At 44.8% G+C, this 27,980-nt stretch overlaps 5 protein-coding genes across 7 annotated transcripts; 2 read left to right on the forward strand and 3 right to left on the reverse strand.

Annotated features, from left to right (window-relative positions):
• The first annotated feature begins 707 nt into the window (after positions 1-707).
• Positions 708-2,878, forward strand: LOC107277779 (uncharacterized). The gene is made up of 2 exons (XM_015756051.3): positions 708-2,303; positions 2,648-2,878. The coding sequence occupies exons 1-2, from the start codon at positions 968-970 to the stop codon at positions 2,773-2,775; spliced, it is 1,464 nt and encodes a 487-aa protein (XP_015611537.2). The 5' UTR covers positions 708-967; the 3' UTR covers positions 2,776-2,878.
• Positions 2,879-7,935: 5,057 nt separating this feature from the next.
• LOC4347825 (uncharacterized protein At2g39795, mitochondrial) lies at positions 7,936-10,873 on the reverse strand. 2 transcript variants are annotated; one of them, XR_001540176.3, is made up of 5 exons: positions 10,669-10,873; positions 10,219-10,559; positions 9,958-10,141; positions 9,676-9,864; positions 7,936-8,320 (listed from the first exon to the last, which is right to left on the reverse strand). XR_001540176.3 is itself a non-coding variant. In XM_015757131.3 (4 exons), the coding sequence occupies exons 1-3, from the start codon at positions 10,840-10,842 to the stop codon at positions 9,982-9,984; spliced, it is 675 nt and encodes a 224-aa protein (XP_015612617.1). In that variant the 5' UTR covers positions 10,843-10,873; the 3' UTR covers positions 7,936-8,320; positions 9,958-9,981. The 2 variants fall into 2 exon arrangements, 1 of the variants encoding a protein (XP_015612617.1); XM_015757131.3 differs by lacking the exon at positions 9,676-9,864.
• Positions 10,874-12,132: 1,259 nt separating this feature from the next.
• Positions 12,133-14,920, reverse strand: LOC9266097 (probable purine permease 5). Of its 2 annotated transcripts, none has more exons than XM_015757130.3 (2): positions 14,729-14,920; positions 12,133-13,343 (listed from the first exon to the last, which is right to left on the reverse strand). In XM_015757130.3, exons 1-2 carry the CDS (start codon positions 14,805-14,807, stop codon positions 12,259-12,261), a joined length of 1,164 nt encoding a protein of 387 aa, XP_015612616.1. In that variant the 5' UTR covers positions 14,808-14,920; the 3' UTR covers positions 12,133-12,258. The 2 variants fall into 2 exon arrangements, with proteins under 2 accessions (XP_015612616.1, XP_015612615.1); XM_015757129.3 differs by having other exon boundaries at positions 12,133-13,346.
• Positions 14,921-15,722: 802 nt separating this feature from the next.
• Positions 15,723-19,088, reverse strand: LOC107276724 (cytochrome b561, DM13 and DOMON domain-containing protein At5g54830). Its single transcript, XM_015757067.3, has one exon. The coding sequence runs from the start codon at positions 18,817-18,819 to the stop codon at positions 16,141-16,143; it is 2,679 nt and encodes an 892-aa protein (XP_015612553.1). The 5' UTR covers positions 18,820-19,088; the 3' UTR covers positions 15,723-16,140.
• Positions 19,089-23,713: 4,625 nt separating this feature from the next.
• Positions 23,714-27,692, forward strand: LOC4347829 (transmembrane 9 superfamily member 9). Its single transcript, NM_001422943.1, has 7 exons — positions 23,714-23,940; positions 25,019-25,183; positions 25,278-25,387; positions 25,459-25,561; positions 25,655-25,767; positions 25,861-26,014; positions 26,133-27,692. The coding sequence occupies exons 1-7, from the start codon at positions 23,803-23,805 to the stop codon at positions 27,288-27,290; spliced, it is 1,941 nt and encodes a 646-aa protein (NP_001409872.1). The 5' UTR covers positions 23,714-23,802; the 3' UTR covers positions 27,291-27,692.
• Positions 27,693-27,980: the final 288 nt, after the last annotated feature.

Consider the following 27,980-nt stretch of genomic DNA (forward strand, 5'->3'; position numbering starts at 1 on the left):
TTTTTAGGCAAAATTTTTTAGTGTAGCTATATTTATGGCGCCATATTTTTCATCGAAAAATAGTCGGCATGTATTTACATTTTAAGTCCCTAAATTACATATGTAATTTTAGTGTATTTACAATGTAAGTCTCAAAATTACATATGTAAGTACTAAAATTACATATGTAAATTCGAAAATTACATACTAATTACATATGCAAGTGGGGTGTAAATGAGGTGTAACTACGGTGTAAGTGGCTAAAAAAAAATCGACTGTAACATATGGCGCCATATTTCTAGCAACTCTGAAATTTTTTGGAACTAAACAAGGCCTAATTAGAGCTGTTGAAATTTTGAAAATCATGCATGCCCCGTTATGTATTTTGGTTGTTGTGCATGACTGCATGTCTACATTTTAGATTTGCCTTGAATGGATATGTTTATGCTCTTGTTGGACTGTATTTGATCGTTCAGATCGAGAGTTGTCTTTGGAGCGTGGTGTTAACATATTGATTTCATCTATAATTCTGTTTCAGAAATATTTTTTCGTACTCTACAATTCAGAAATAGCAGGGGAAGCCCACTGCTTTCCATTTTCTTGAAACCAGAAAATAGAGTTTGAGGGTGGTCGTTCGCCACGACTTGACCTCCTTCGCCAACGAAATGTAATCGCCAATTATGCATAACCCATAGGCTGATCTGATCAGGAAAGAAGATTATTGCTAGTGGCCTTTGCCAGAAATCAGGCTATCGTCAAGCACAAGCCACTACCGGCGATAATACAACCATAGCAATTCAAGATAAGCAGATCCGATTTTAAGCACCTCCGATCGATGAAATCGATTTACTTCTCCCCCTCCGATTCCAACTTGCATCGCTGACATCGATTTGGATCTCGATCTTCTCCGACTCCGACTCGGGATCCTCCACGCTGCTCTACTTTAAGCCCGGCCGGACGATCGTCGGCGGGAGGAGAGGCCGCAGCCATGGCTACCGCCTTCCCCTACAGCTTTACAAGAACCAAACACCTCACTCTCAGCCCGCCCAGCAGCCACGGCGGGGATGCGGCCGATCACCGGCCTCTTCCATGGATCCTCCTCGACGTCCGCGCCTACATCGCCGACCGCCGGAACTCCACCACCGCCACCATCGTCCTCAGCAACGGCCGCAAAATCCAGATCACATTCTGCATCGCGCCGCCGCCGCTCGTCTCCTACATCTGCGCCTGGTCCCCTACCACCGACCCCGCCGTGTTCTTCGCCAAGGAGCCCGCCGTCGGGTTCGTCGACGCCGACGTCGTCTTCCTCCGCGTCCATAGTGATCAAATCTACGACCTCATCTACCATGCCAGCTCTCGCCCATCGCTCAAGCTCATCCACAACCCATACAACCCCTACAACCCATACCATTACCTTCGTCGTATCGACAACGTTGTCGTCCTCCCCGACCGCCGCCGCCATGCTGCCGGCGCTGATGACGACGATCATGATGGCAGCGGCCGCTTCTACGTTAGCTCGCTCGATCGGGATCGCCGCTTCGATCTTGGCCACTTCAAGCTCTGCCTCTACGACGAAGACGATTCCATGGACTGCAAATGGAGCAACACCATCCTTCTTCTTGACCAACTTCGCAACGCGCCAGACAAAGATACCGTTCTCCATTTAACGGAGAAGGTGTTCATCCTGGATGATGAACAACCACTAGTGGCCTTTGTTGATCTCTGGCGGGGCATCGTCATCTGCAACGTGCTCGACAACAGCACACCAGTGGGAGGCAGCTACATGCCGCTGCCACCGGAGCTCATCGATGCCCGCAGGACCTACAATTCATCTGTTTGCCGTAACATTGCTATCGTCAATGGTCGTCTCACCGTTGTCAGACTGAGTCTTTACCTCCTCGATTCAGATGATGACGATTCGGACGATGACGATTACTGCACTTGGGATCTGACCACATGGAGCAAGCCAGTCAGTTCTTGTTTGGACGATGAATGGCGTGAGGACTTCATGATCGAGTCCAGTGACGTCTCGATTGACAACAGCACTCGGAACGCCTGCCTCCTGCCCAAGCTGGATGATGGTTGCCCGACAACGGATACGCTCCAGTTAGCTCATCCAACACTCAGCTTGATGGACGCCCACATTGTTTACATCATGGGCAAGGTTGACGTCTCCGATGAGAAGGCACTGGTGCTCACCGTTGACATGGCAAACAAGAGGCTACAAGAGGTATCTGTGTATGACGCCGAAAGAATTGTCAACGATTTTGATTACGCCTACACGCACTCTACCATTTCCCAATATTTCACTACAGCAGCTGCAGGTGATTGATTCTCTTTTTTTTTTTTCGGGAATACGCCAGTGACGCATTTTTCACATTATGAGAAATAAAAGTTATTTACAATCAAAGAAAGATCAGCACGGGACAAAGTTATTGATTCATTCCTGGCCTGTTTTTTTTTCTTTCTGCATCTTGTTTTTCTTTTGGGGAAACCTTGTGATGAATACCATAGTAAACCTGATTCAAAGTTGGCTCTCATAGGACTTTTTTTTTATCATATCATACTTTCATAGGACTTGGCGTGAAGGGTTAGGCACATGTATCTGTAGGCTATTTGCACTAACACATGGGCACTTAATTTGTTTTGCCGTTTTACTGGTTTGCAGGTTTAAAGCGAAACCTGAAGCGACCTTTGAAGTTCCATATACAATATCCTCACAAGCGGCAGGGTGGACCTGGTTCGAAAATTAGAGATGAAACTGAAGATGGGAATAATCCTATGGAGTTGGATTAATTAGTATACGAATTGCGATACAACCAACCGCATACGAATTGTCTGTATTCAACAACAAATGGTAGTGCACCAGAGCACCAATATAATCAGATGAGCGTGCTTAGTGATTTTCTCAAATGGAATTGCAGTTTTTCTACTAGAACTGAGCCACTGAATAAGCTAAAACCCATCTTATTACTAGAGTCATACATGGCTTGAACAATAGGATTGAGCTGTTGAGGTGGATAATTTACATGGCATGTATGAGAGCAACTTTTAACACCACTTCCCAGAGGCCTGCAGCCTTAGTTTTCAGTTCCCACAGGTTGAAACTATCTCCAAAGTCTTGCTGATACCAGCAAGGAACTCGAACATTCAGACTTCAAACATTCAGGAAATCAAATTACAATGACAAATGGATAAGACTGATTGCTAATTCTGGGTAATGAATTATAAAAGAACTAGATTGGCTGTCGATATTCCTACTCAATTTGAAATATCACACTCCAAAATGTGAACAAGGTGGTCAGGCACATATAGTTACCGAATTTCTCATTCCAGTGATGTAAACTTATAGATGAAGGTCACTTAAAACATGTCCATACTCCTGAATTTCGTATTGGATTATTGGCCTTGCTATAAGTTAACAATGCTAACCTACCTGCTTGGGTAAAAGGGTTAACGTCTCACACTAACAGATACATTATTTAAGAAACTGCATGTTCCATACTGGAGTATGATTGATAGGAAGAAACCTCAGAACCAACATCTGATTGTGTAACTCAGTATACATTTAGTGCATCAATAACAATGTTCTAAAACAAGGTCTACAAGGCCGCACAAAGGAATGGATCTTAACCTTGTACTGCTTAAGCCACACAATAGGCCAGCTATGCCATGTAAGGCAGGCGACAACACATAACCCTTGACATCTTTTAGAATCTTGATAAAAAATGATCAAAGGAATTGAATTTCCTAGTACTACCTGTTCTGCAGTCTACAGGTCGTATGGCTCAACTCAACAGAAAAGGGAATCAAGGCAAAATGTCCAGGGTCTCCAAAAATCAAATTTTGTGGTGACTGCAAAATTGACAGCCATAACTTATTGATCTATTATCTCTTTATCCATTTAGACTAGTCAGGGGTAAACTCATCATAGACATCAAGAAAATTTAAGTTTCAAAATCTCTACATATTAAAATACTACACATTTTGTCTCACTTGTAATCAGCGATTATTTCTTACCTCCTCACCATTTCTGTACTAGAGTTAAGACTGTAAACTATGCTGCGTCTTTGATTAGGCTGGCAATCCGTTTCTATCCAAATCATCTTTCGCCGATTCCAACTTGTCTTGATTCCAAATCATCATGGTTAAGGTGTCAAAAAAAATCATCATGGTTAAACCTCTCCGGCTCCTCTACTCTGCTCTGCTCTACTTAAGCTAGCCCGGCCGGGCGGACGATCGCCGGCTGGAGGAGAGGCCGCAGCCATGTCTACCGTCGACCACTACATGTGGAGTAGAACCGTCGCCTGGAGTATATTTGTTTTCAGTTCCCAAGTCATGCGGATACCAGCAAGGAACTCCTGCAAATGCAGAAGGGAGTTCAGACTTAAAGGTTTCAGGAAACCAAATTACAACGACAAATGGACAACACTGATTGTTAATTCAGGGTTAATGAATTGATAAAAAGGATGAACAAGACTAATTGTTGATGCTCCAAAAATGTGAATGAGGTGGTCAGGCAAATGTCAGGAAAGTATAGGTTCAGTCAATTAGCTGCATTACGTCTCAAGCTCAAACTCAGTCAGTTAAGACTGTATAAAACTCACCTGTTTTCAAGAACTCGGCTCGTTCGTCATCAACCTCCCTCCCCTCCAAGAATTTCTTCGCCGATTCCATCTCTTCAACCTCCAACTTCCTGCGAATCATTCACAGCGTACAGAATTCACAAACCGCATGAACCAGAGCGCGAAATCAATCGACCTCAACTCGACGATGACGCTGAGGTGGATGCGCGGGCCATGCCATGCTCGAGTGACCCGACGCGGCGGAAGATCGTGCGGATCGTCGGTCGCCGGCAATCCGTTCCTATCCAAATCATGTTTCGTCCTCCGATTCCAACTTGCCTGTGATTGCTGAGATCGATTTGCATGTCGTCTCCGACTCCGACTCCTCTACTCTGCTCTACTTAAGCTAAGCCCAGCTGGGCGGACGACGATCGCCGGCGGGAGGAGAAGCCTCAGCCATGGCTACCGTCGACCGCTATATGTGGAATAAAACCGAACACCTCACTCTGCGCCCGCCCTGCCATGGCGGGGACCCTCTGGATGCACACCAGCCTCTACCATGGATCCTCCTCGACGTCCGCGCCTACATCGCCGACCGCCGGAACGCCACCACCGCCGCGGCCGATCTCGGCAATGGCCATCGAATCGAGATCACCATCTTCACCGCCCCACCGCCGCAGGTCTCCTACATCTGCGCCTGGTGCCCGACCGGCGACCCCGCCCGGATCTTCGCCAATGAGCCCCTCGTAGGCTGCGTCAACGCCGACCTCGTCTTCCTCCGCCTCTACAGCGAGGTAGTCTACGACCTCGTCTACCGCGCCGGTGGCCGCCCTTCGCTCACGCTCATCCGGGACCCCGTCGACGTCGACGCCGCCAGCTTACAGAGGGATTACCTGCGTTCGCTCCACAACATTGCCCTCCTCCGTCGTGCTCTCTGGATCTGGACCTCCATCGAGTCACACCATCTACGGCAGCTTACAAACTCTGCCTCTACGAGTCCACCATCCATGGCGATGGCAAGTGGAGCCTGGAGAGCCTCCTTCTACCCCAGCTGCGTCAAATGATCGTCTATAATACGAGCAGGGTAATTACTCTGGATGATGATGGACAGGGAGTAGTGGCCTTCATTGATCTCAAGCGGGGAATCCACATCTGCAACGTGCTCGCCCATGGCTGTCCTGGAAGTTACCTGCCACTGCCGCCAGAGCTCACCAGCTCTCGAATGAGCTTCTTTGCCGGGACATTGCCATCGTTAATGGTCTTCTCACCATTGTCGGACTGCGTACTTTCTTTGATTCAGACACTGATTGCTGGTCCTGGGATCTGTCCACATGGAGCAAACCGGTGGCTCATCTGGACAACAGCAAGGACTGGCAAAAGGGCTTCATGGTAGATTCTAGTGACATCACGGTCGACGCCACTTGTTGCAACGTCGAGCTCCTGCCTAAGCTGGAGGGTCGCCCGGCCATGGCAAAGCTGCAGGTAGCTCTTCCTACGCTCAGCTTGACGGATGCTAATGTTGTGTACGTCATGGGCAAGGTTGACGCCTCTGACGAGAAGGCGGTGGTGTTGATGGTTGACATGGCCAACAAAAGGCTTCAAATGGTGTCTGTGTATGATGCTGAGAGGATCATCAACGACTTTGATTACTCCTACACGCAGTCTACCATCTCCCAATATTTCACTACAGCTGCAGGTGATTACTTAATTCTTGCGCTGTTCTTTCTACTTATTGCTTTTTTTTTCGGTAACTTTGTGTTGCATACGACAGTAAACCTGATTCAAAGTTGTGATTGCTGATGTATTTTAAACCTGTGTGGCTGCTGCTATAGTGCTAGTTGGACTTGTTAGTTTAGGCTGGAATTATTTTGAACCTCGCTAGACTCTTTACCTCTCTAATTATGGAAGCCTTTGGTGAGATTCTAGACAAGTTATAGAGTACAGTTCCAGACAAGATGTAGAGAGCACATGACATGCAAGCTATGTGGAACACAAACCCAGTCAAATGCAACTGCATTTTGGATTCTAGATTGCCTTCATATGAAAATTTTCTTGTCAGTGCACGCTATATCAAGAACATACACATAAACAAAGTGAGCCTTTAAAAGAAATTGTCAGAAATGAAAACAGAAACAATTTTTCTGCCCCCAACAAAGTGGAGAGAGAGAAGACCATTTTAGGTGCTCTTGCATTTTTTAAACATTCTTGAACTAAATTGGTTGATGCTCTCGTAGGTTTTCTTTTTGTCATACTCTCATAGGGCTTGGGATGAAGGGTTAGGTACATTTGTGTGTAGGCTATATGCACTAATTCATGGGCCCTTTGTTTTGCTGTTTTACTGGGTGCAGGTGTAAAGGGAAACCTGAAGAGACCTTTGAAATTTCATATGCAATATCCTCACAAGCGGCTGGGTGAAACAATCAGCAGGAGCGATAATCCTATTGACTTGCATGAGCCATTGCAACTGGATACTGGATCTGGTATGGGAACTAAAGACGAAACTGAAGACAGCGTTATTCCTATGGACTTGGAATAGCCATGCATGCACTAAACGGGCATAAATTAATTAGAGCTGTTATGAATCATGCCCGGGCATAAATTATTATAAATTAAGTTGAGCTGTTGAAAATAATGCCCGGGCATAAATTAATTAGAGCTAGCTGTTGAAAAGCATGCCCGTTATGTATTTTGGTTATTGTGCATGACTGCATGTCTACATTTTAGATTTGCCTTGAATGGATATGTTCATGCTCTTGTTGGACTCTGTTTGATCGTTCAGAGAGTTGTCTTTGGAGCCTGGTGTTAACATATTGATTTAATTTATAATTCTGTTTCAGAAATATTTTTTTCCTACTCTACAATTCAGAAATAGCAGGGGAAGCCCGCTGCTCCATTTTCATGAAACCAGATAATAGAGTTTGTTGCGGAGAGTGGTCGTTCGCCACGACTTGACCTCCTCCGCCAACGAAATGTATTCGCCAATACGCATACTCCCTCCTATTCTATATTAATTGACGTTTTGGACATAGTTGAGATCAAATTTTTATAACTTTGACCATTAATAACTTTAAAAATATTTAGTTTAAAACAACTAAAACAACATATATAGATTTGTTTTTTAAAGCACTATAATAAAAGTAAACATACATTTATTTATTGTATATATTATAATAGAAAAATAAGGTCAGAGATATATTTTGTAAACCATGTCATTGTCCAAAACGTCAATTAAAATAGAATCGGAGGGAGTAGTTCATATGCTACAGATCGATCTGAGACGTCCACCGCCTGATCTGATCAGGAAAGCAGATTGCTCGAGTGGCCTTACCAGACATCAGGCTATCGTCAGGCACAAGCAAATCACCACCGGCGATAATACAACCAATAGCAATTCAAAACAAGCACAGTAGGAGATCTACTTATATTGTTTAAAATAAAAATGAATAGGCGAGCAATTGCCATACAACCAACCGCATAAGAATTGTCTGTATTCCACAGCAAATGGTAGTGCTCCATAGCACCAATATAATCAGACGAGCGTGCCTAGTGATCTTCTCAAATGTGACTAGAATTGAACCACAGAATATGCTGAAAACCCAGCTCATTGCTAGAGTCATACAGCACGAACAATGGGATTGAACCACTGAGGTGGATAATTTACATGGTGTGTAGGACAGCAGCTCTTATCATCACTTCCCAGACGCTATTTGTTTTCAGTTCCCATAGTTTGAACTTTGAAATAAGTCCAGAGTCATGCGGATACCAGCAAGGAACTCCTGCAAATGCAAAATGGAGTTCAGACTTCAAAGGTTTCAGGAAACCAAATTACAATGACAAATGGACAACACTGATTGTTAATTCAGGGGTAATTAATTGATAAAAAGGATGAACAAGACTAATTGTTGATGCTCCTACTTGATTTGAAATAGGACACTCCAAAATGTAAATGAGGTGATCAGGCACATATAGTTACCAAATCTCATTCCAGTAATGTAAACTGCTTACTGATGAAGGTCACTTAAATATGTCCATGCTCTTGGACGTCATATTGGATTGTTGGCCTTGCTATAAATTAACGATGCTAACCTACCGGCTTGGGTGAAAGAGTTAATATCGTTTCACACTCTGACAGATACATTATTTAAGAGACTGCATATTCATCCACCAAAACTAGAAAGAAACTGCATGTTGCATACTAGAGTATGATTGAATATTGATAGGAAGAAATCTCAGAACCAACATATGATTGTAACTTAGTATCTTTAGTACATCAATACCAATGTTAACATAAGGTCTACAAGGTCGCACACAAGGAAAGGGATCCTAGTTCCTAACCTTGTACTGCTTGAGCCACAATATGCCAGCTATGCCCACATTATGCCAGCTATGCCAGTGATGTAAACTGCTTATTGACGAAGGTCACTTAAATATGTCCATGCTCGCCTTACTAGAAACTATTGGGAACTTATATATGAAGGTCACTTATAGATTATTAGCCTTGCCAGAAATTACCAATGGTAACCTACTGGCCTGTGTAGAAGGGTTACTCTGACAGATACACTACCTAAGAAACTGCATGTTCATCCACCAAAAACCAGAAAGAAACTGCCTGTTCCATACTCTGTATGATTGATAGGAAGAAACTTCAGAACCAACATCTGGCTGTAACTCAGTACCCTCAGTGCATCAATAACAATGTTCTAAAACAAGATTTACAGGGCCGCACAAGGAACGGGATCCTAACCTTGTACTGCTTAAGCCACACAATAGGCCAGCTATGCCATGTAAGGCTGTAAGCACTGCAATGCAGGTGACAACACAATAGCCCTTGCCACCTTTTAGAATCTTGATAATTGAATGTCCTGCCTACTCTAGTACCACTTGTTCTACAGTCTACAGGTCGTATGACTCAACTAACAGAAAAGGAAGCCAAGACAAAATGTTCAGGGTCTCCAAATTTTCTGGTGACTGCAAAATTGACAGCCATAACTTTATTGATCTATAATCTCTTTCTCCATTTAGACTAGTTGGATTAAACTCATCATAGACATCAATAAAATTAAAGTTTCAAAATCCCTACCTATGAAATTACTGTATTTTTCCTTACTAGTGATCAGCAACTATTTCTTACCTCCTCACCATTTCTTTACTACAACAAGCATTGCGGAGGAAAACAGGTTCAGTCATTAACTGTAGTAGGGTTTTAGCTCGAGCTCGGTCACTCAAAGAGTTAAGAACTAGTATCTGTGATTTTGTCTGTGTGCTTCTTCTCGAAAGCGTGGAGCCAAGCCAAGCCAAGCCAACCAAGGGATTGGATTCCCTGCCCATCCCTTCCAAGTTATTAACTGTAAAACTATGCTGTGTCTTTAATCTCATAGTTCTAAATGTATCTACGACGAATTAACAATCTCACCTGATTTATCTGCTTCTCCTGTGCCTACTTCTCGACGAATGATTCGACAGTCTTCAACCACCGGAGAAGCTCCATCTTTTCCTTGTTCGCCATGTAGTCGTGCAAGAACTCGGCAAGCTCGTCATCCACCTCCCTCTCCTGCAAGAATTTCCTCACCGACTCCCTCTCCCTAGCCTCCAGCTTGCTGCGAATCATTCACAGAAGAGGAACATCATCACAGACCACATAAACCAGAGAGCAAAATCACAAAAGCTTCCGTACACGAAGTCGCGGCCTCCGCTGCTGGTGCTGGAGCCATCGGCGTCCCGGAGAGTGAGGACGTGGCGGACGACGAGTTCGTCGTGCCAGGCGGAGCAGATGAAGCCGAGGACGCGGTCCGCCCGGGAGACCTCGACGATGAGGCTGAGGTGGAGGCGCGGGCCGCGCTCGAGCGACTCGACGCGGCGGAAGAGGGGCGCGTCTGGGGGCGGGGCGGCGGCGCCGTCGAACATGGTGGCGTCGACCTTGACCTCCTCGTCCTGGGCGCCGCGGGTGGCGCGGAGGCGCACCCACTGCTCCCCCGGGCGGTCCTCCACCCCGAACGATTTGAAGGCCTTCGGCGGCTGCAACGCATTCGTTTCTCGGCGAATCAGAGAAGACACACACACACAGAGAGAGAGAGAGAGAGAGAGAGCTAAGATGGGGGATAGGCACGTTAGGATGAGAGGATACCGGGTAGGGAGGGCGGCGTTCGGAGATGTAGTTGATCTCGGAGCGCAGGAGGCGGAGGAGGCGGTCGTCCATCGGGGAGCGCAGCGGCGCGACGACGGTGGAGAAGGATGGTTTCGCCGGGGAGGAGGCCGCGGCGGCGAGGGAGAGAGCCCGGCGGACTAGGGCGCGCGCCATGTGTTCGAGCTTTTGCCTCTGCGAAGCGTCTGCCTAGAGGCGAGGGTTGGTTGAAGGAAGGATACGACGACGCGGCGGCGGCGGCGACCTGACCTGGGCTGCCTAACATTGCGGCCCGATTCTCCTTTGTGGAATAGAATAAGTTCACTAGAGGTCCCTTGATTTGTCCCAGGGTCTGACAGTCATCTCTGAACCGAAATTCTCCACTAGCTCATCCTCAACTTACCACATCATGTTGAGGGAATTTTAAGTTCCTGAGGTATCTAAATTTTTCATAACTCCTCTGAAAATTGCGAAACGTATTTATTAAACCTAATTAATTCGCCATTAGCACATATAGGTTACTATAGCACTTATGGCTAATCACATGTGGGTTATTATAGTACTTATGACTAATTATAGACTAATTAAGTTCAAAAGATTCGTCTCGCGATTTATGTAAACTGTGCAATTAGTTTTTTTAATCTATATTTAATGCTCCATGCATATGTCCAAAGATTCGAAGTGACGTTTTTTTGGCAAATTTATTTGAAAACTAAACAAGGCCTTAGGCTTAACACTATGAACAACGGCGTGCTATTAGGAAAACTTCCGGATTCGGACCTATTTTCGAAAATGGAATCTGTCGGTCGGAATTTTTTCGAAAACGGAAACGAATTCGGAAATATTTTCTTGGAAACTGAATCGGAAATGATAAGGGCAGTTTCCGTCGGAACTCGGAATCGGTCCGAAACTTTCCGAAAATTTTCTCAGAAGTACTAGAAATTTTGTGACTAAAATACCCTGGATTCTTTTTTTAAGCACTAAATAGTGAATACCATGGTGTTTGGCTGTTATTTTTATAAAAAATATGTGTTATGCAAATCTAAAATTACATAAGAATATTTTTTGTCCTACATTGGAATTTATCAACAACATTACTCTTTCAATTGGATTTATCACTTTGATGGGTTTTTTATTTCGATAAATTTTCGTTACCGTATTCGCGCCGGTTCATTTTCGCTCCGTTTTCGGTTTCGATAATATTCGATTCCGTTTTCGTATCCGGGGTTTCCGATTTCGACTCTGAAAAAAAATATGAAAACGAAAACGATAAAGATGGTTTCCGTCCGTTTCCGTACCGTTTTCACTCCTACGTGCTATGCCGCATATGGGAGGCAGTCTGGTCACCTTGCGCCCAACAGCCCGCCAGCTGTTCGACGCAATGCCCCAACCCCAACCTCTTCACCTGCAACGTCCATCTCTCGCTACTCATCCCTCTCCGTGTCCTTGCTGGACGATGATCGAATATTTGGCGCAGAAGCAGAACGCACTGGATGTTTTCAGGAGAATGAGAGCACAGCAGCATTGGTCAATACAAGAACATACTCAGTTCACATATTTTTCATGTTCCAGGAGAAGAACAATAAGAGTACATCAATTTGTGGATGCTTTCTTGGTAGAGGAGTGGCCAACCATGTAGGAGCCGAACCCCCATACGGTGATGAGCAGAGACAGGATCTTGAAGCCGCTCATGGGGTCATGGAACCAGATCACCGCCGCGATGCTCGTCACCGGCACCCTCACGGCGTTGAGCACGCCGGCGAGGACGGTCGACGCCAGGAACAGCACGCCGGTGCCCCCCAGCACCCCGAGCTGGAACGTCACCGCCGACCACACCATCACCATCGCGTACGACGCCTCGCCGTGCCTGAACGCCGCCGCCTCCCGCCGCATCGCCGGGAAGCCGCCGCCGCTCACGGCGAGCCCGACGGTGGTGAACGCGAAGGCGCAGAGCGACACCATCGCCTGCTGCTCCAGCACGACGTGGAACGACCTCCGGCCGAGGACCCGGACGAACACCAGCTCCGACAGCGCGAAGATGAGGCCGTGGAGCGCCGACCCGAGCACGTCCCAGACGAGCCCCAGCGCGTACTGCCTGCCCGTGATCCCGGGGTACCTGTCCGACCCGGAGTCCAGCGCGATGATCACCACGCCGGCGGTTATGACGACGACGGCGTTCAGCGACGACAGCCGCAGCCTGTTCTTCGCGATGGCGCAGCCGAACAGCGCCGAGAACGCTAGCGACGACGCGGCGACGAGCGACGCCGTGGACGCCGGGAGGTAGGCGTAGGCCCAGGCGTACATGAGGTTGTCGGCGGCGCTCAGGAGGCCGAGCAGCGCGTACCAGGCGCACAGCTTCGGCGACAGCGGCGTCGGCGCCGCCTTGCCGGCGAGGTAGCACGGCAGCAGGAGGAGCGCCGGCAGCGGCCAGCCGGCGACGGCGGACCACGACAGGATCCACTTGCTCTGCCCGCCGTTGTTGTAGTACAGCCGCGACAGGAGGCTCGACGCCGGGAACGCTGTGAGCATCGCGCCGGCGCTGAGGACGAGCAGCAGCCAGAAGGACATGGGCTTGCTCCGGTACGTCTCCATGGAGGAGGCAACCATCGCTGCTGCCTTCTGACGCAGAGAGCGATCTGCTGCCTCTGATGAGGTCTCCTCCATTGCTGCAACTTCTACTGCTGTTCATGACAGGGACAAATATTCAGAAGATTTCATCATTATCTGAATAAAATTCAGAAGATTTCGGATTCTGTCTACAGCTCCAGCTTGGTGAAGAGGAGTATTTTCTGAACAATAACGTTGTGTTAACATTTGAAAACATGGTTAGATTGGTAGTAACTCCAGAAATAAAACAGAGTGAATGGTTGAGTGCCTAGAGATTTCTGCAATACTAGTATGATCCAACAAAATAAATTTCATTATTGCTAAATAACAATGATGTTGTTTGGATCCCACAAATCCAAAATTATTTTAAAAAAACAAAATATAATATTACAATTGTACCATACTTATTAATGTTTTCCCACCATATTTATTAATTCTTCATGACAATTGTACCATGCATAATAACATTATTGTATAACCAAACAAACCTTCTTTTGTGTTTGTTTCCAGGTCTGCAAAACTTTTGAATTTTTTTTTGGAAATAATACGATTTTAATGAAAAATCGTAAAAAATATATGTCGATTAGGTGAAATCGAGCACCCTATCGAACAACCGTAGTTCGATAGGACACCTATCAGTTCGACAGGTAATAAAATAATTTAAAAAAAGAGAAAAAAACATTGTAGCATCACTGTAGCATCATCCCTGTCGAACACTGCCTGTTCGATATGTCCTCCTATCGTTCTTTGCTTGCTTGATATGTCTCTGCGTACTTTTTAAATTTTTTTTTCTTGACCAACTACCTTGTTAAATTGCCACAGTTCGACAAATACCCGTCGATATGCAGATGTTCGATAGGTTCTCCTGTCGAATCGTGGTTGTTCAACAGGGTACTAAACTTGCGATTTCGCCTAACCGACCTATATTTTTGCAATTTTCCATTAAAATCGTATTATGTAAAAAAAAATCCAAAACTTTCGGCATGCAGGAGACAAATAAGAAAAAAAAATACGCGAAAATCTGCTACAGGAAAAACACGCACACAATTGTCATGGCCCCGCAACAACCTCAACAATTCTCATGGCACATCAGAGTCTCCAAAATCAAGAAACAAAAATAGAAGAGTTGAATTAGGACTGCGACATCAACTTTGCAAAGGGAGTCAGCTTCAAGTGAAAAAAAAGAAGCCTTTTTTTTGAAGGGTTGTTAATTTTTACAGTAGCTACCAAGCTCAAGAAGCAGTAATACTCTACTCCCAAATAACTCAGAAAATCCTTCCCAATTGAAGGTACACACAAAACGTAGTGCCATGGCCTTCTTTTGTCCTAAAACTACGCAGATGAGCACGAATTATTCACACCGACGATGAGAATTGGTAGAATCAAGGGAGGAAGCTCACTAGGTTTTGCTCGGCAATTAGGAAAAAAAACAGAGAAGAAAAGAAGAAGGACAGACCTGACGCTGGGACCTGGACGACATGATGATGGCGTCCCTCACCGTCGCCGTCGCCGTCGCGGTGCTGGTTCCTCTCCATCTGCCGCCGCCGCCGTCGGTCGCGGAGTCGCGGACAGCTAGGGAGGAAGCTACACTCTCCGGGTCTCCCAGAGAAGACGACGATATGATTATTGATGACTTGCTGGAACAGCCAAGCCAACAGACAGCCTCCTGGTGATACGTCTACGAAAACCAACCTGAACTCTGGTCTGGTTCGTGCACGTCGCTCGCTCGCTCGGACGAATTTTGTTTATCTATAAATAATCTGGTGGTCGTAGTGGCACAAATTTTTCATCAAAGTACGGAAGTATATTTAATTATGGAAGGAGAATTAGTACTTTATTACCCCCGTTTCCACTGAAGTGTTGACCGATACGGCGCGTTTCAGCGTGAAGAAAGGGAGCGCTTTTTTTTGGGCGTGTGTGGTGTCCGGGTTGGGAAGCTGCCCACTCCACAAAGAACACGCGAAACAACTGAAAAAAATGTTACATCTCTGAATCTCACAAAAAGCGATTTAAAACCAAGTAGTACTAGTTAACTAATTAAGGTCATACCACCTACAACTTTAATTATCATCATCTTATATAAGGAATATCACGTTCTTTGTGTGACGCCTGGTAAACAAAATAATATAATATAATTACAAGCTGCAACTCACAAAGGCTTCATTGCTTCTGGAGGTGCGTTGTTTTCGTTTCATTGAGCTGGTTAATGATCAGGAGTTGGCAGGTGACGAAGCTTTGGAAAAACTGGAGTAAACAGTCATATTATTTGGGAAATCAAACATTAATTAAAAACAGTCAGGCAACAAGCCCACTATATAAAATCATATCAGAAACAGGATGGACAAAACAGCAACAACAAAATTAGGATTTCCCAACAAATATGGAGAGAATGAAGTATTTGACAGATGTACTGTATCTAGAGAGCACAGGACACAGACAGACAACCATAATAGTGTAAAATCGCTTTGCCTCTTCTCAAAATGAATAGTATCCGACTTCAGAGTGGATATGATACATGGTTTCTAGCATTCTCTTCAATACACAGCTCAGCTAATGATGCTGCGAATGTGCAAATAAACACCTCAACTAGCATCCCTCTCTTATCTCTAAACTGACTGAAAAAGAATCACTTGGGTAATGTAATAAATTGTGCCTGTCTATTTGTCAAAAATGTACACTATACAATGTAAATAGGAAATTTAAGACAGTTTGGAGATCTTGTGTTGCCTGGCATCATCCTGCCATATAAATACTAGATTCTTGTGAAGCAGCAAATTATCACGACCTGTGGATCTCACCCATATATGTGAAAATAGGAATTGGTGTATTTGTATCTGACTCTGGGGGATAAATATATGTTGATATATGTCATCTAGCAAGAGGTTCAAGCTGGACCTCCATCACACCAGAAGGACTTGATTCTGAATTCCTGTCTGTACTGTCAGGATGCAAAAGATCAACTGAATCGTCTTCCTCGGTGTTACCTAACACCCAGTGCCCTCTAGAGCTTGTGTCGCCGCTCCTCCGTTTGACCTCTTTATACTCCAAGTAAAGTGTTATAACTATAGCAGAAAGCACCCACAGCATCAAGGCCCAAGTGAGCTCCTCTACATTCTCGCTATCATACCTATGGCCTAAATGCTTCATTCCAGTGAAAAGTGCCACAATTCCGACTATGATTGCCGACCTGCCTGTGATAACATGAAGGTATTCCCAGAGGACACGATTCCAGGATGAAGCCTCCCCATTAGCTGGTCTCTTGGGCCGGAAGTAGGCATTTAGTGGCTGAAGACCTGCCAACAGCAGAGCCGTGACACCAAATTTAACATGCACTGAGCTGACATAAAAACCTCTGAGTTCAGCTGCAGCGAAAAGGACACCAAGGAACATTATAGCAATTCCTGAGTATTGCAGATAGACATGTATTTGGTACCACCCGTCACCTTTCAAGTTCTTCAAATACCGGGCAGCCAGTATTCCACCAGGAAGCAAGATGCCCCAGGCAACAAACATCATAAACCCATGAACAGCCAGAACAGGACGCAAGTCCTGTTCTGCCTCAGCAGAACCTCTCAACAAAAGCACACGTATGGGGCGACTGCTTGTGATAGAATGCATGTTACTATCTGTAAGACTGTTACCTGACCAGCTTGCACCCATAGCCCAAACGACCTTAAGGGGCGTGGTTGGATCAATAATGTTCTTACACTCTACCCTTCCACTACAGGAAGGCCTAAGAGGACGAGTAAACTCAAATGTAATAATGCCATTTTCTGACCTACACCTGACGTAGGTTAAGTTCTCAGATGTTGGGTGGATGCCCGCTGCACTCTTTCCATCAATCCAGTAACTCTTGACTCGCCCAACTCCATCATTGCCAACCCAGCCAACATAAGCATAACTGTTCAGCATGCCACTCCCGAACCCAACAGCAAGGTACCCACTTTTCTTCTCACCTCGAGCTGCTATAGATATAGAATCATGGGACAGAGTCCAGAACAGAGTAACCTGCTGATCATCCAAAAGGACGCTGCTATTATACATGTCACTAAGGCCTCCATCAACAACTTGAACTTTCCAACCCATCTTCGGTTCATACAATGACTGGTAGTAGACTAGATCAGGTGTATTCCGATCAGGCAGCCAAAGCAGCTCTGTAGGAGTTGCTGGTACACCATGAGCATCCCGGCTGCCAGCATATATGACCTCTGTTTTATTCCGCAGTGTAGCATTCCCCCCAATTGGATCCGACGTGATGTAAAGTGCAACATCATGCCCAGCCTGCACTGAGAACTTCACTGGCACACCTCTCTCAACCTTCAGCAGAGGAGCCTCCTTCTTGTTGATGTAAATCACCTTGTCAGGGTTTGGTGGGTTTGGGTAGCGGACGGCTGGAGCAGATGTCACCACCAGGGGTGTCTTTGCATCCGCGATGATCCTCTCCTGATCCTCCTTGTTGTCAGCATCCAATGGTCCGTTGCAGCTGTCCACCGTTTCCGACAAATTCACCCTTGCAAACCCATAGGTTGTGTCCCTCGGCCCCCCATGGTTCTGCGGGAGGTAGTGTGGCCTCAGAGTATCCGGCGGCCGCAGCTTCCCAATGGCCCAGACAACCGCCATCTCCTCCGTGGCACTCACCAGCACATCATACTTGGTATCCCCAGTGTCAAGCTTCCTCTGATACCTCACGAAAGACACTCCATCCCGCCGGTGACCGTACACCAGCAATGAATCATTCTTCCCCTCATCATAAACCTTGTCAGGGCACACACCAGATACCGGCGATTCATCGGTCCCCAGCGTGCACTCGCTGTAGTCGGTTATGTAGTAGTCCTCGGCGAATGGCATACCTTCCTCGGTGAATCCGGCGACGGCAACATCGGAATGGATCATGGCGGGAGAATTGGCCTTGGGATCAGCCCACCCGAACGCCATGTAGTACTCGGAGCCCACGGCGGCCTCGAGGCCGATCTCGACTGTGCCGGCGGAGGCATTGAGCGTCCAACGGAGACGGTACTTGTTCTCGGCGAGAGGGAGGCAGTTGTCGAACATGGTGGGAACAGGCTCCGGCGACGGCGAGGGCGAGGCGACGCCGGAATCATCGGTGGCGTTGGAGGCGGAGGCGGAGGCGGAGACGGGGAGGAAGACGTGGCCGAGGTCGGAGGAAGTGTCGGGGTCGAAGAGCGCGAGGAGGGGCGGGAGCGGGGCGGAGAAGGGGAGCAGGAGGGTGGCGTTGCGGAAGGTGGAGTTGAGCGGGTGGGGCGAGAAGGCGCGGCCCGCGGCGAGGTCGGCGAGGGAGTCCCCCCGCGCCGCCCAGAAGCGCGCGGAGGGGGAGGCCGCGAGGAGGTCGAAGCGGGTGAGGCGCAGCGCGCAGGAGTCGTCGTCGGCGAGGCGGACCGTGCCGCGGAGCTGGTGCTGCAGCATGGTGAAGTCCGCGGCGAAGGGCGCGGTGTGGTTGGCGTGCGGGCACACGGCGGCCGACGACGACGCCACCAGGGCCCCGATCGCGACCGCGAGTACGGCGAGGCGGAGGGCGGCGGCGGCCATGGCCGCGGCCGCGGGGGAGGGATCGAGATCTGGAGAGGAGGCGGCAACGCGTGGAGTGGAGGGATCTGGAAGCGGAGGGGGTTGGGTTGGTTGGATGAGTTGAGTTGAGTTGGGCTCGCTCGCTTGCTCGCGGCTGCGGCTGCGGCGGAGTGGGGCGAGGCGAGGCGAGCGGGCGGGGTGGAGGTGGGGTGGCCGAGATCCACTTTGGGTGGTGGACTGATGGAGGCCGTGCGCCGCGTGGGAATGTGCGATGCTTCGTAGGGAAGGTCGGAAGGAGGCAGTCGCAAACCACTTGAACTGTTAAGAGAAGAAGACCATTTTATGTTCTCTCGAGAAACTTTGACCATTTTATGTCCTATCAACAAAAGTTTGGTCTATCTCAAAAAAAAAACAAAGTTTTGGTCAATTTATTTGTTTGTTTGTTTATTGTTGAAACTGAATATCGATATCACTTTTTACAGAATGTAGAAAAACAAAAAAAAAACGAAAGTGATAAATTCAGTGAGCACAAAAATCGACAGTAGATTACCTTGAGCTAGTATGTGTAAAAACCAGGAAGATTTTAATTTCTATATCATCTTCAGTCGGTTATTGATTTTGACTCTGAGGCTGCCACTCAATTTCTCTTATCCAAGTTTTAGAAGATGACTATTGTAAAGCAAATGGGGTAGTATTAATTGGAAGCATTAGCTACCGTGGTACACATAGTATGGTAACTCCGAAAGTATTGGTTTTGTTCAACATAGCAATAGACGTAGATCATTCTTTTGCGAGAGATGTTCTGTGGCTTTGCACATGTCATCGTGCTATGTTTTGTGACACTAGAATGTGCGATGTTAGACCCTGGTTTAAACTAGTGCTCCTATATGATATTGCCTGTGGGATGATTATTTGAAGGGCAATGCATGTGCGATGATTTGATGGTTAATTTGTAAACCTTATTTGTAGAATAGAAACGGATTAATCCACTGAATAAATTCTAGTGCTCCTCTTGAGAAAATTTGAACTCATGTGTATGAAATAAAAATATCCCTAAAACAATGTAATGTGTCTCAATCATGGTATCATGAACCCATCATTCAAATTTTCACTCGAGATCGCGATATATGAATGGAGGGGGAAAAACCTGGTAGGCTCATTTGGCAGCTCGGGTTACCGGCCCATTCCCCGGATGAAAGGCCCACGGGCTAAATTACACGCGCGTTTGGAAGCCCACAACAGTCGCGTCCACGCCTGCGTCACGCCGCAGCCGCCGCGAGATGCCGCCGCCGGCCGGGCCGCCGGAGTAACTCCGGTAAACTCAATCGATTGCTTTGGAGCAAAACTTGGGACTGACTACGTGAAAGATTGTCTGCTCAATTGAAAACCGGTAAACTCTCACCCGGATCTCCATGAATTGGATTTTATTTTTTCAGGAAGTAGGAACTTCTGTTTTTAGATTGGCAAATTATGTTTGTTCACATTTATTAGTTTTTATATTAATATTATATTTTCAAGATGATAATGAACAGATTCCATGTAGACAAGTTATATTGCTCCTTTTTTTTTTTGACTACAGACATCCTATGCTTGGTTAGAGTAAATCCTCTGATAGCCCTGTTTTGGGCTGGGACTTAATATGTGAAAATTTTGCCAAAGCTACATGTTACATGTATATTTCTGTAGGCCATTAAAACCAACTGGTTTGAGTCAGAGTTTCATATACTGGAAGCAATACTGGATTTACTTGATAACCAATCACTGGAAACAATACTAAAATGCATGAATATAGAAGGAAAATCCTAAATTTGCTTAATATTTTTTTTCTAAAACTAATATCTGGTAACTATCCAGGAATTGAATTGAATCTGTGCTGTGGAAAACTATAGTCACTGCAATCACATCAATACTATTATAAATAGTGTAATTGCTAGGTTATCATGGCAAGTTTATTTGGTTGTTTTACATCAATGAAAAAGCAGTGCAAGTTTTTAGGTCTTCTCTTTGTGACAATATATCAGTAACATCAGAAATTGAGACATTAATCAGGTGAACTTGTTTTATTTTTTTTTTGCAGTCACCACTAAAATGTAATATCAGTGCCGCATAGAAGTGATCATGCATATAATAAGAAATTGAAGAAGAGAGCTATGGAACAAGTAGATCTTGTCAACTAGAATCGCTAGGTGGTGGTTCTTTTTAATTGTTTCCCCTTGATAGCTAACCTGTCAATGTTGAAGTAACATTTTGTATGATCGTTCGTATATGTAGGCCTATAGCCAGCTCCAATACCTTTTTTTTTGCACTATATGTGGTGCATTTCAGCTTCATGCCCTGACCATTAACATGATCTGGTTGTATGCCCCTCCTGATTGAAGCTAGTGCTATACCAATCAACTCCCAAGGATTAATTCCTATTGCCACTCGTTGGTTCCAGTCCTTGCTTGTTATGGTGCATAGAGCAAGGTAATCAGTCTCATACCATCTGCTTGGTATAGAACTGATCATCATGCGGAGTTCGTTCTTCGATTCACCACTTGCGCTGAGTAACATGGACTCTGAAAATCATGTCACCAAATTGGGTTATTTTCAGGCATGAAATCTGTCGTCAATAGATATTAGAAGGCTGCATGTATGTATTGTTTGCAGTAATCCTGTTAGAACAGAAATTCTTGATCATGTACTTTAGTCCGCATGTTACATGTGCAGTATAGAAAACTATTTTTTTTCTTCTTTCAGCTAGTACAATAATGGAACTGTCTGAGTTGAACATTCAAACAATTGAAGTTGATGGCTAAAATGTTGTATCAGAAATGTGAGATGTTGAGAGGACTTACAGGCTTGCATTGCATATTTACCAATGATAAATGATAACTCAAATATTTATTCATATTCTTATACTGCCTTTCTTTCCAACTGAACATTTAGAACCCAAACATGTACATGATGTACATTTTGCGTGAAGGTTAACAAGCAGCCATATATATAGCTCCAACTGCGAGGATATAACAAAATCTTTTCACCCAAAGAAGTTAACACTGCATTTATTTTTTACATGTATATTTATTTATAACATGTAAAAACTAGGTCCTAGAGACACTTGTAACTTGTTGCACATGTATGTTCATTTACATGTGAATGAGTTTATTCAGCGCCGTGTTTTCTACCGAATTTTGTCTGAATTTGGCATTTGTACACCGTGACAAGCTTTATAGTGGGACAAAGGTCGCTAGCTGGCAAGGGCAGGATTCGATGGATTTTTTGTTCTCCAATCGATGAAAGATTTTAAAGGCATTCTTTGCTTGTCCAGGAGATAAAGATAGAATTATGCCGTGTTCACTACATTGCTGATTTCAACCCAACAAAACTTGATAATTTGGTGTTATCAAAATTTAATAGTTTAACAAACTACACAAGCCTTACCGTTATCAACCTATCATAATTTTGTAACTTCGAAAGTTTTCGCTCACAGAAATTCTGAGAATGATTGACGTCGGTCGCCCGGCGCGGGGGAGCCGGATCGGGCGCTCCCCCCTCGCACCCCTCCCCCCACGTGTGGGCCCGCCCACTTCTTTCTCATTTTTCCACAAAAGATGTTTCATTCAGTGTATTTATAATGTTTCACTATTTATAGATCTAATGTTGCAGTGAATTAAAATACTTTTTTTAAAAAAAGAAACCCACATATTTTGGAAATTCTCCATTAAAGGAATTTGGTTTATTTTTTGTTCCACCAAAAATGTTTCACCCAGTGTATTAACAATGTTTCACTATGTATAGATCTAATGTTGCAGTGAACAAAACATTCCATTGCAACAAAAAAAACCTACATATTTTGGAAACCCCCTATTAAGGGAATTTAGTTTATTTTTTTTTCCACCGAAAAATGTTGCACCTAGTGTACTCATAATGTTTCACTTATGTATAGATCTAATGTTACAGTGAACTGAAACATTCTTTCGCTATTTACTGAAACATTATTTTTATATAGGGTGAAATAACACCCGATTTAAATGAGTGAAACATTTTCGATCTACTTAGTGAAACAATTCTGATATATTTGTTGGAACATCATGCAACATTTAAAAATAATTCAATAATAAGCTAAAAAAATTCATCGGAATATATTCATGTGTGGTCTTATTTTGAAGATTTAATTGCAACGAATTTAATGGTGCAATCGGATCATGATTTGGATAAGTAATTTAAGAGAAATCAGTTTAAAGTAGTTTTTGCACGTAAATCGGGCGCTGATGTCAGCGCCCGATTTTTCTCAAATTCGATCGGGCAACCGATCGGTAGGAGTGCCCCAAAAATTCCACCGAAATTTAAGGCTACGTTCGTTCCCCAGGGTTTCCAACTCCCCACCCTCATTTTCGTGCGTACGCTTTTCAAACTACTAAACGGTGTGTTTTTTTGCAAAAAGTTTCTATACAAAAGTTGTTTAAAAAATCATATTAATCTATTCTTTAAAAAATAGCTAATATTTAATTAATCACACGTTAATGCGAACATCGTTTTACGTGCCGGATAGCGAACAGAGCCTTAGCTCTAAACCAACTTATCCAATGCTACCAAAATTTAGTATCATATCAAAATTTGATATTGCCGAATTTCGGTGTGGTTGATTTTTCAATAAAATAGAAAAGTCCTTAATTTAGACCCAGAAGCTTCACACAATCTACCGTTTGAATATTTGCATTTACCAAAGTTTTCAAAAAAAGAAAATTTGAATTTACCAGCATCGGCTGCCTCGCCGGGTCAAACGACGCCGCCCGCATGTGCAGAGCCACGTGGTCAAACGACGAAGCCGACACTGTAAACATAATTACACGAAACTTGAAGGTCCAAAACGCAAAAAAAATAAACTTCTATCCGATAAAAACCCCGGGAAAGATCCACCCGACGCCCCAAGCTTTCTTCCTCCTCCGCGCGCGGGTCGTCGCCGTCGCCGCCGCCCCCGCCGCATCGCCGCCGCCGCGCTCAGATCCAGACCCCTGAGACATGGTCTCTCGCCGAGCGATGCGAGCGCCGGAGATGCTCCGGTGGCTCGCCGCGGCGGCGGCGCTCGTGGCTCTGCTCGCCGCCGCGCCGGCCGCCGGGTTCTACCTGCCCGGCGTCGCCCCCACCGACTTCGGGAAGGTTCGAATCGCTGCTCTGATCCCATCCCCCTCTTCGTCGAGCTAGGAATTGCTGCGCGCGTGCTCGGGTTTGGATCTGGGTCGTTGGTCAACGGGGTGGGGGTTCGGTTCCATGGCTGGGATGGGATGGGATCTCGTAGATCTGGCTTTGGGTGTTAGGTACTCCTGATTCGATTATTGGTGGTGGGATATATATCTGAGCTTGGGATTCACACGGTTGCACCAACAATTCGCTTGTTCCAAATACTTCCATTTGGTCCATTTGGAGTGTGTAGGTTGCATGCATCATCAAACTCTTGTAGTAATGGTGGATTTAAGCCAAAAATAGCTAGTTTGGTTGATTTTGTATAAACTTTGACATCAGATTTTGGTTGTTCTGAGTAGTAACATTAAACTACCTCTCGTTAAACGTGTGTGTTTCCAACAAGTATTGTATTGGAATAGGTGATTCTGAGAAAATCCATTGGTTTGAACCAAAGTTAAGCTCAATAAACGGATGTGCACTGGCCATCCGAGCCAAGCAGAAGTTCCGTCTCGGAAAAAACTCAACTCACAGTAATTGCATACCACAAGATCATCTTCTGAAGGGTTACTCATTAAAAATCCATTGCCATTACACTAAAAGAAGGCCATCGCTTAAATGATCTGAACTGTAATTCTTTGCTTGCCTTCTTTTCCTCTGGTGTATCTAGGTCCAGTGGTTATTCCAGCTTATCTGATTTTGCCTATGGAATTAGATGATCACAAAGTTAACATAGAACAATGCATGGGCACTGGTTTCTGAAATTGGGTTGGTGAGTCACCCAATAATGCATTGGTTCACTGCTTCATCGATCATAATTATAACTATTGTTCTGCTTAGTTCTTTTCCAAAGAAGATTCATTTGTTAGATCAGACTGGTTTGGCTCATCTTCCTGTTTCTTTGCACTTGTAGTTTCATGTGTACACATGCCATGCCGCATCTTGATATGTTAAGTCCAAATAAATGTTACCTTTAACAAGGAATAGTTTAGGGCATCATAACATTTTATTTGTGGCCAGGATTTCCCTTATAATTGCCTTTCCTGTTTATCTACAGGGTGATTCACTTCCCGTGAAGGTGAATAAGCTGACATCAGTAAAAACTCAACTACCCTATGCATATTACTCCCTTCCTTTCTGCAAGCCAGAAACTATCGTTGACAGTGCTGAAAATCTCGGTGAGGTTCTTCGTGGTGATCGCATTGAGAACTCTCCATATGTGGTTAGTACCGGGTAACTCATATTTTGAAGTTTATGTCCTTGAAGTAATATGCCTTAATCTCTGTTTGCCATCATTCTTTTTGTTTGAGCTACAGTTTCAAATGAGAGAGCCCAAGATGTGCCAGATTGTCTGCAAATTAACTGTTGGTGAGAAAGAAGCAAAGGAGCTCAAGGAAAAGATAGAGGATGAATATCGTGTGAACATGTAAGGGATATATAGGTAATGTTGCACTTCAAGTCACAGTATCTTCCAAAGTGACATGATTTGTTTTGCAGGATTCTTGACAATCTCCCGCTAGTTGTTTCTGTGTTAAGGCAAGATAAGAACATTGCTTACCAAGGTGGCTATCATGTTGGTGTCAAGGGCCAGTACACCGGAGTAAGTTGTGCACTCAATTGATGCTTGCTTGACCTTCTATTTATTCATATATGCTCTGGATTAACAAACTGTGATATATAAATGTATTCACAGAGCAAGGAAGAGAAGTACTTCATTCACAACCATTTGTCATTTTTAGTGAAGTACCACAAGGACGATGATTCAGAACTTTCTAGAATAGTGGGATTTGAGGTCAAGCCATACAGGTTTTCTTTCTACTTTGTGCTTTGATGTTTTACTTGCATATGCTCTATATAAATGAGCCTAATGCATGTGTTATTTATATACTGTTATGGCAGCATTAAGCATCAGCTTGATGATAAATGGGATGGCGTGAACACTCGCCTGAGCACATGTGACCCTCATGCTAACAAGCTTGTAACAAGTTCTGACTCTCCTCAGGAGGTCGAAGCTGGCAAAGAAATCATATTCACCTATGATGTTCACTTTGAGGTACTAGTTTTGCATGTTTTGTTTGGATTCTGTTTCCCCCTTCATGTGATAGTTGCCTATTCTCTTAATGTTAAATTTATTGCAATGATTTCCATTGAATCTTTTTCCCTCATTGCAGGAGAGTGACATCAAGTGGGCTTCCCGTTGGGACACCTATCTGTTGATGACTGATGATCAGATTCACTGGTTTTCTATTGTCAACTCTCTCATGATCGTGCTTTTCCTGTCTGGTATGGTCGCAATGATAATGCTTCGCACTCTATATAGAGATATCTCTAGATACAACCAACTTGAAACTCAAGAAGAAGCGCAAGAGGAAACTGGCTGGAAGCTTGTTCATGGAGATGTGTTCCGCCCCCCAACCAACTCTGATTTACTCTGCGTTTATGTTGGTACTGGTGTCCAATTCTTCGGCATGCTGCTGGTTACGATGATTTTTGCAGTTCTGGGTTTCCTTTCTCCATCAAATCGGGGAGGATTGATGACCGCGATGCTTCTTGTCTGGGTCTTGATGGGGTTGCTTGCTGGTTATGCTTCTTCACGCCTCTACAAGATGTTCAAGGGTTCAGAGTGGAAGAGAATAACTATGCGCACAGCCTTCTTATTTCCAGGGATTGCTTTTGTTATCTTCTTCATATTGAATGCTCTTATTTGGGGGGAGAAGTCATCTGGTGCCGTCCCTTTCACCACTATGTTCGCCTTGGTCCTCCTTTGGTTTGGTATCTCAGTGCCTCTTGTGTTCGTTGGGAGCTATCTTGGATTCAAAAAACCTGCCCTGGAACCTCCAGTTAAAACCAACAAGATTCCAAGGCAGATCCCCGAGCAAGCTTGGTACATGAATCCAATCTTCACTATTCTAATTGGTGGCATTCTACCATTTGGTGCTGTTTTCATTGAGCTATTCTTCATCCTCACCTCTATCTGGCTTCACCAATTCTACTATATCTTTGGCTTCCTCTTCCTCGTCTTTGTTATCCTCATCATCACCTGTGCCGAGATTACGGTCGTGCTCTGCTATTTCCAACTGTGCAGTGAGGACTACATGTGGTGGTGGAGATCTTACCTCACTTCGGGATCCTCAGCACTTTATCTCTTCTTATATGCTGCTTTCTACTTCTTCACGAAGCTGCAGATTACTAAGCTGGTGTCTGGCATCTTGTACTTTGGGTACATGTTGCTTGCTTCATTAGCGTTCTTTGTGCTTACTGGTACTATCGGTTTCTGCGCTTGTTTCTGGTTCACGAGGTTGATTTACTCATCTGTGAAGATTGATTAGTTGCAACACTACAGAGCACAGCATATGTTTTTAAGCCTTCTGAGTCATGGGAATTGTATGTTCGAAGTGGGGATCAATCCCCTGGGTTTTTTTAAAGAAATTTTCAGTGAAGTTACATTTTAGGTTTTAGTTTATGAACAATTTATGTTTGTTATGGCTAAACGATACATCTTACTGTAGTAATTTGGAGTACAAGACTACAAGGATAGAACACATTGTGATGGAGTTGTTTTTTGGTGAAATTTTTTTAATGGACTGGTATAAGAATTCAATTGATTATGAACTGCTTGTACTCTAATCAATGGTATTATTGACTCTGGCACCAGTATGAAATCAATATGATGTACCAGTAACAATTTAATCACTGTTATATTATTAGAATGAAATGTCCCTTTTGCTTTCAAGTACTATCCAACCTGGGTGTTGGTGGTGTGCTCTGGGTGTGTGACATTTCTCCCATTTTTAATTTTGCTTGTGGTTGGAACTTTGGAGGCATCGGTATGAAATTGCTCCGCATTCTGTGGCATGATTTCTCAGACCGTCGGGAGACATGGAATCAATATCAACTTGCCATGATCAATGTCTTTTTCAGTCTTGTCGTCTGAGTTGCCCTGCCATGTGGGCGTCCGCATGTTTTCACGTTCCACGGCGTGTAGACGGCGGCGACAAGCTGGGGCCAGGGCGGCGTGT

The sequence above is a fragment of the Oryza sativa genome, chromosome 9 (genome assembly GCF_034140825.1).
Source record: "Oryza sativa Japonica Group chromosome 9, ASM3414082v1".
In the NCBI taxonomy this organism is placed as follows: domain Eukaryota; kingdom Viridiplantae; phylum Streptophyta; class Magnoliopsida; order Poales; family Poaceae; genus Oryza; species Oryza sativa.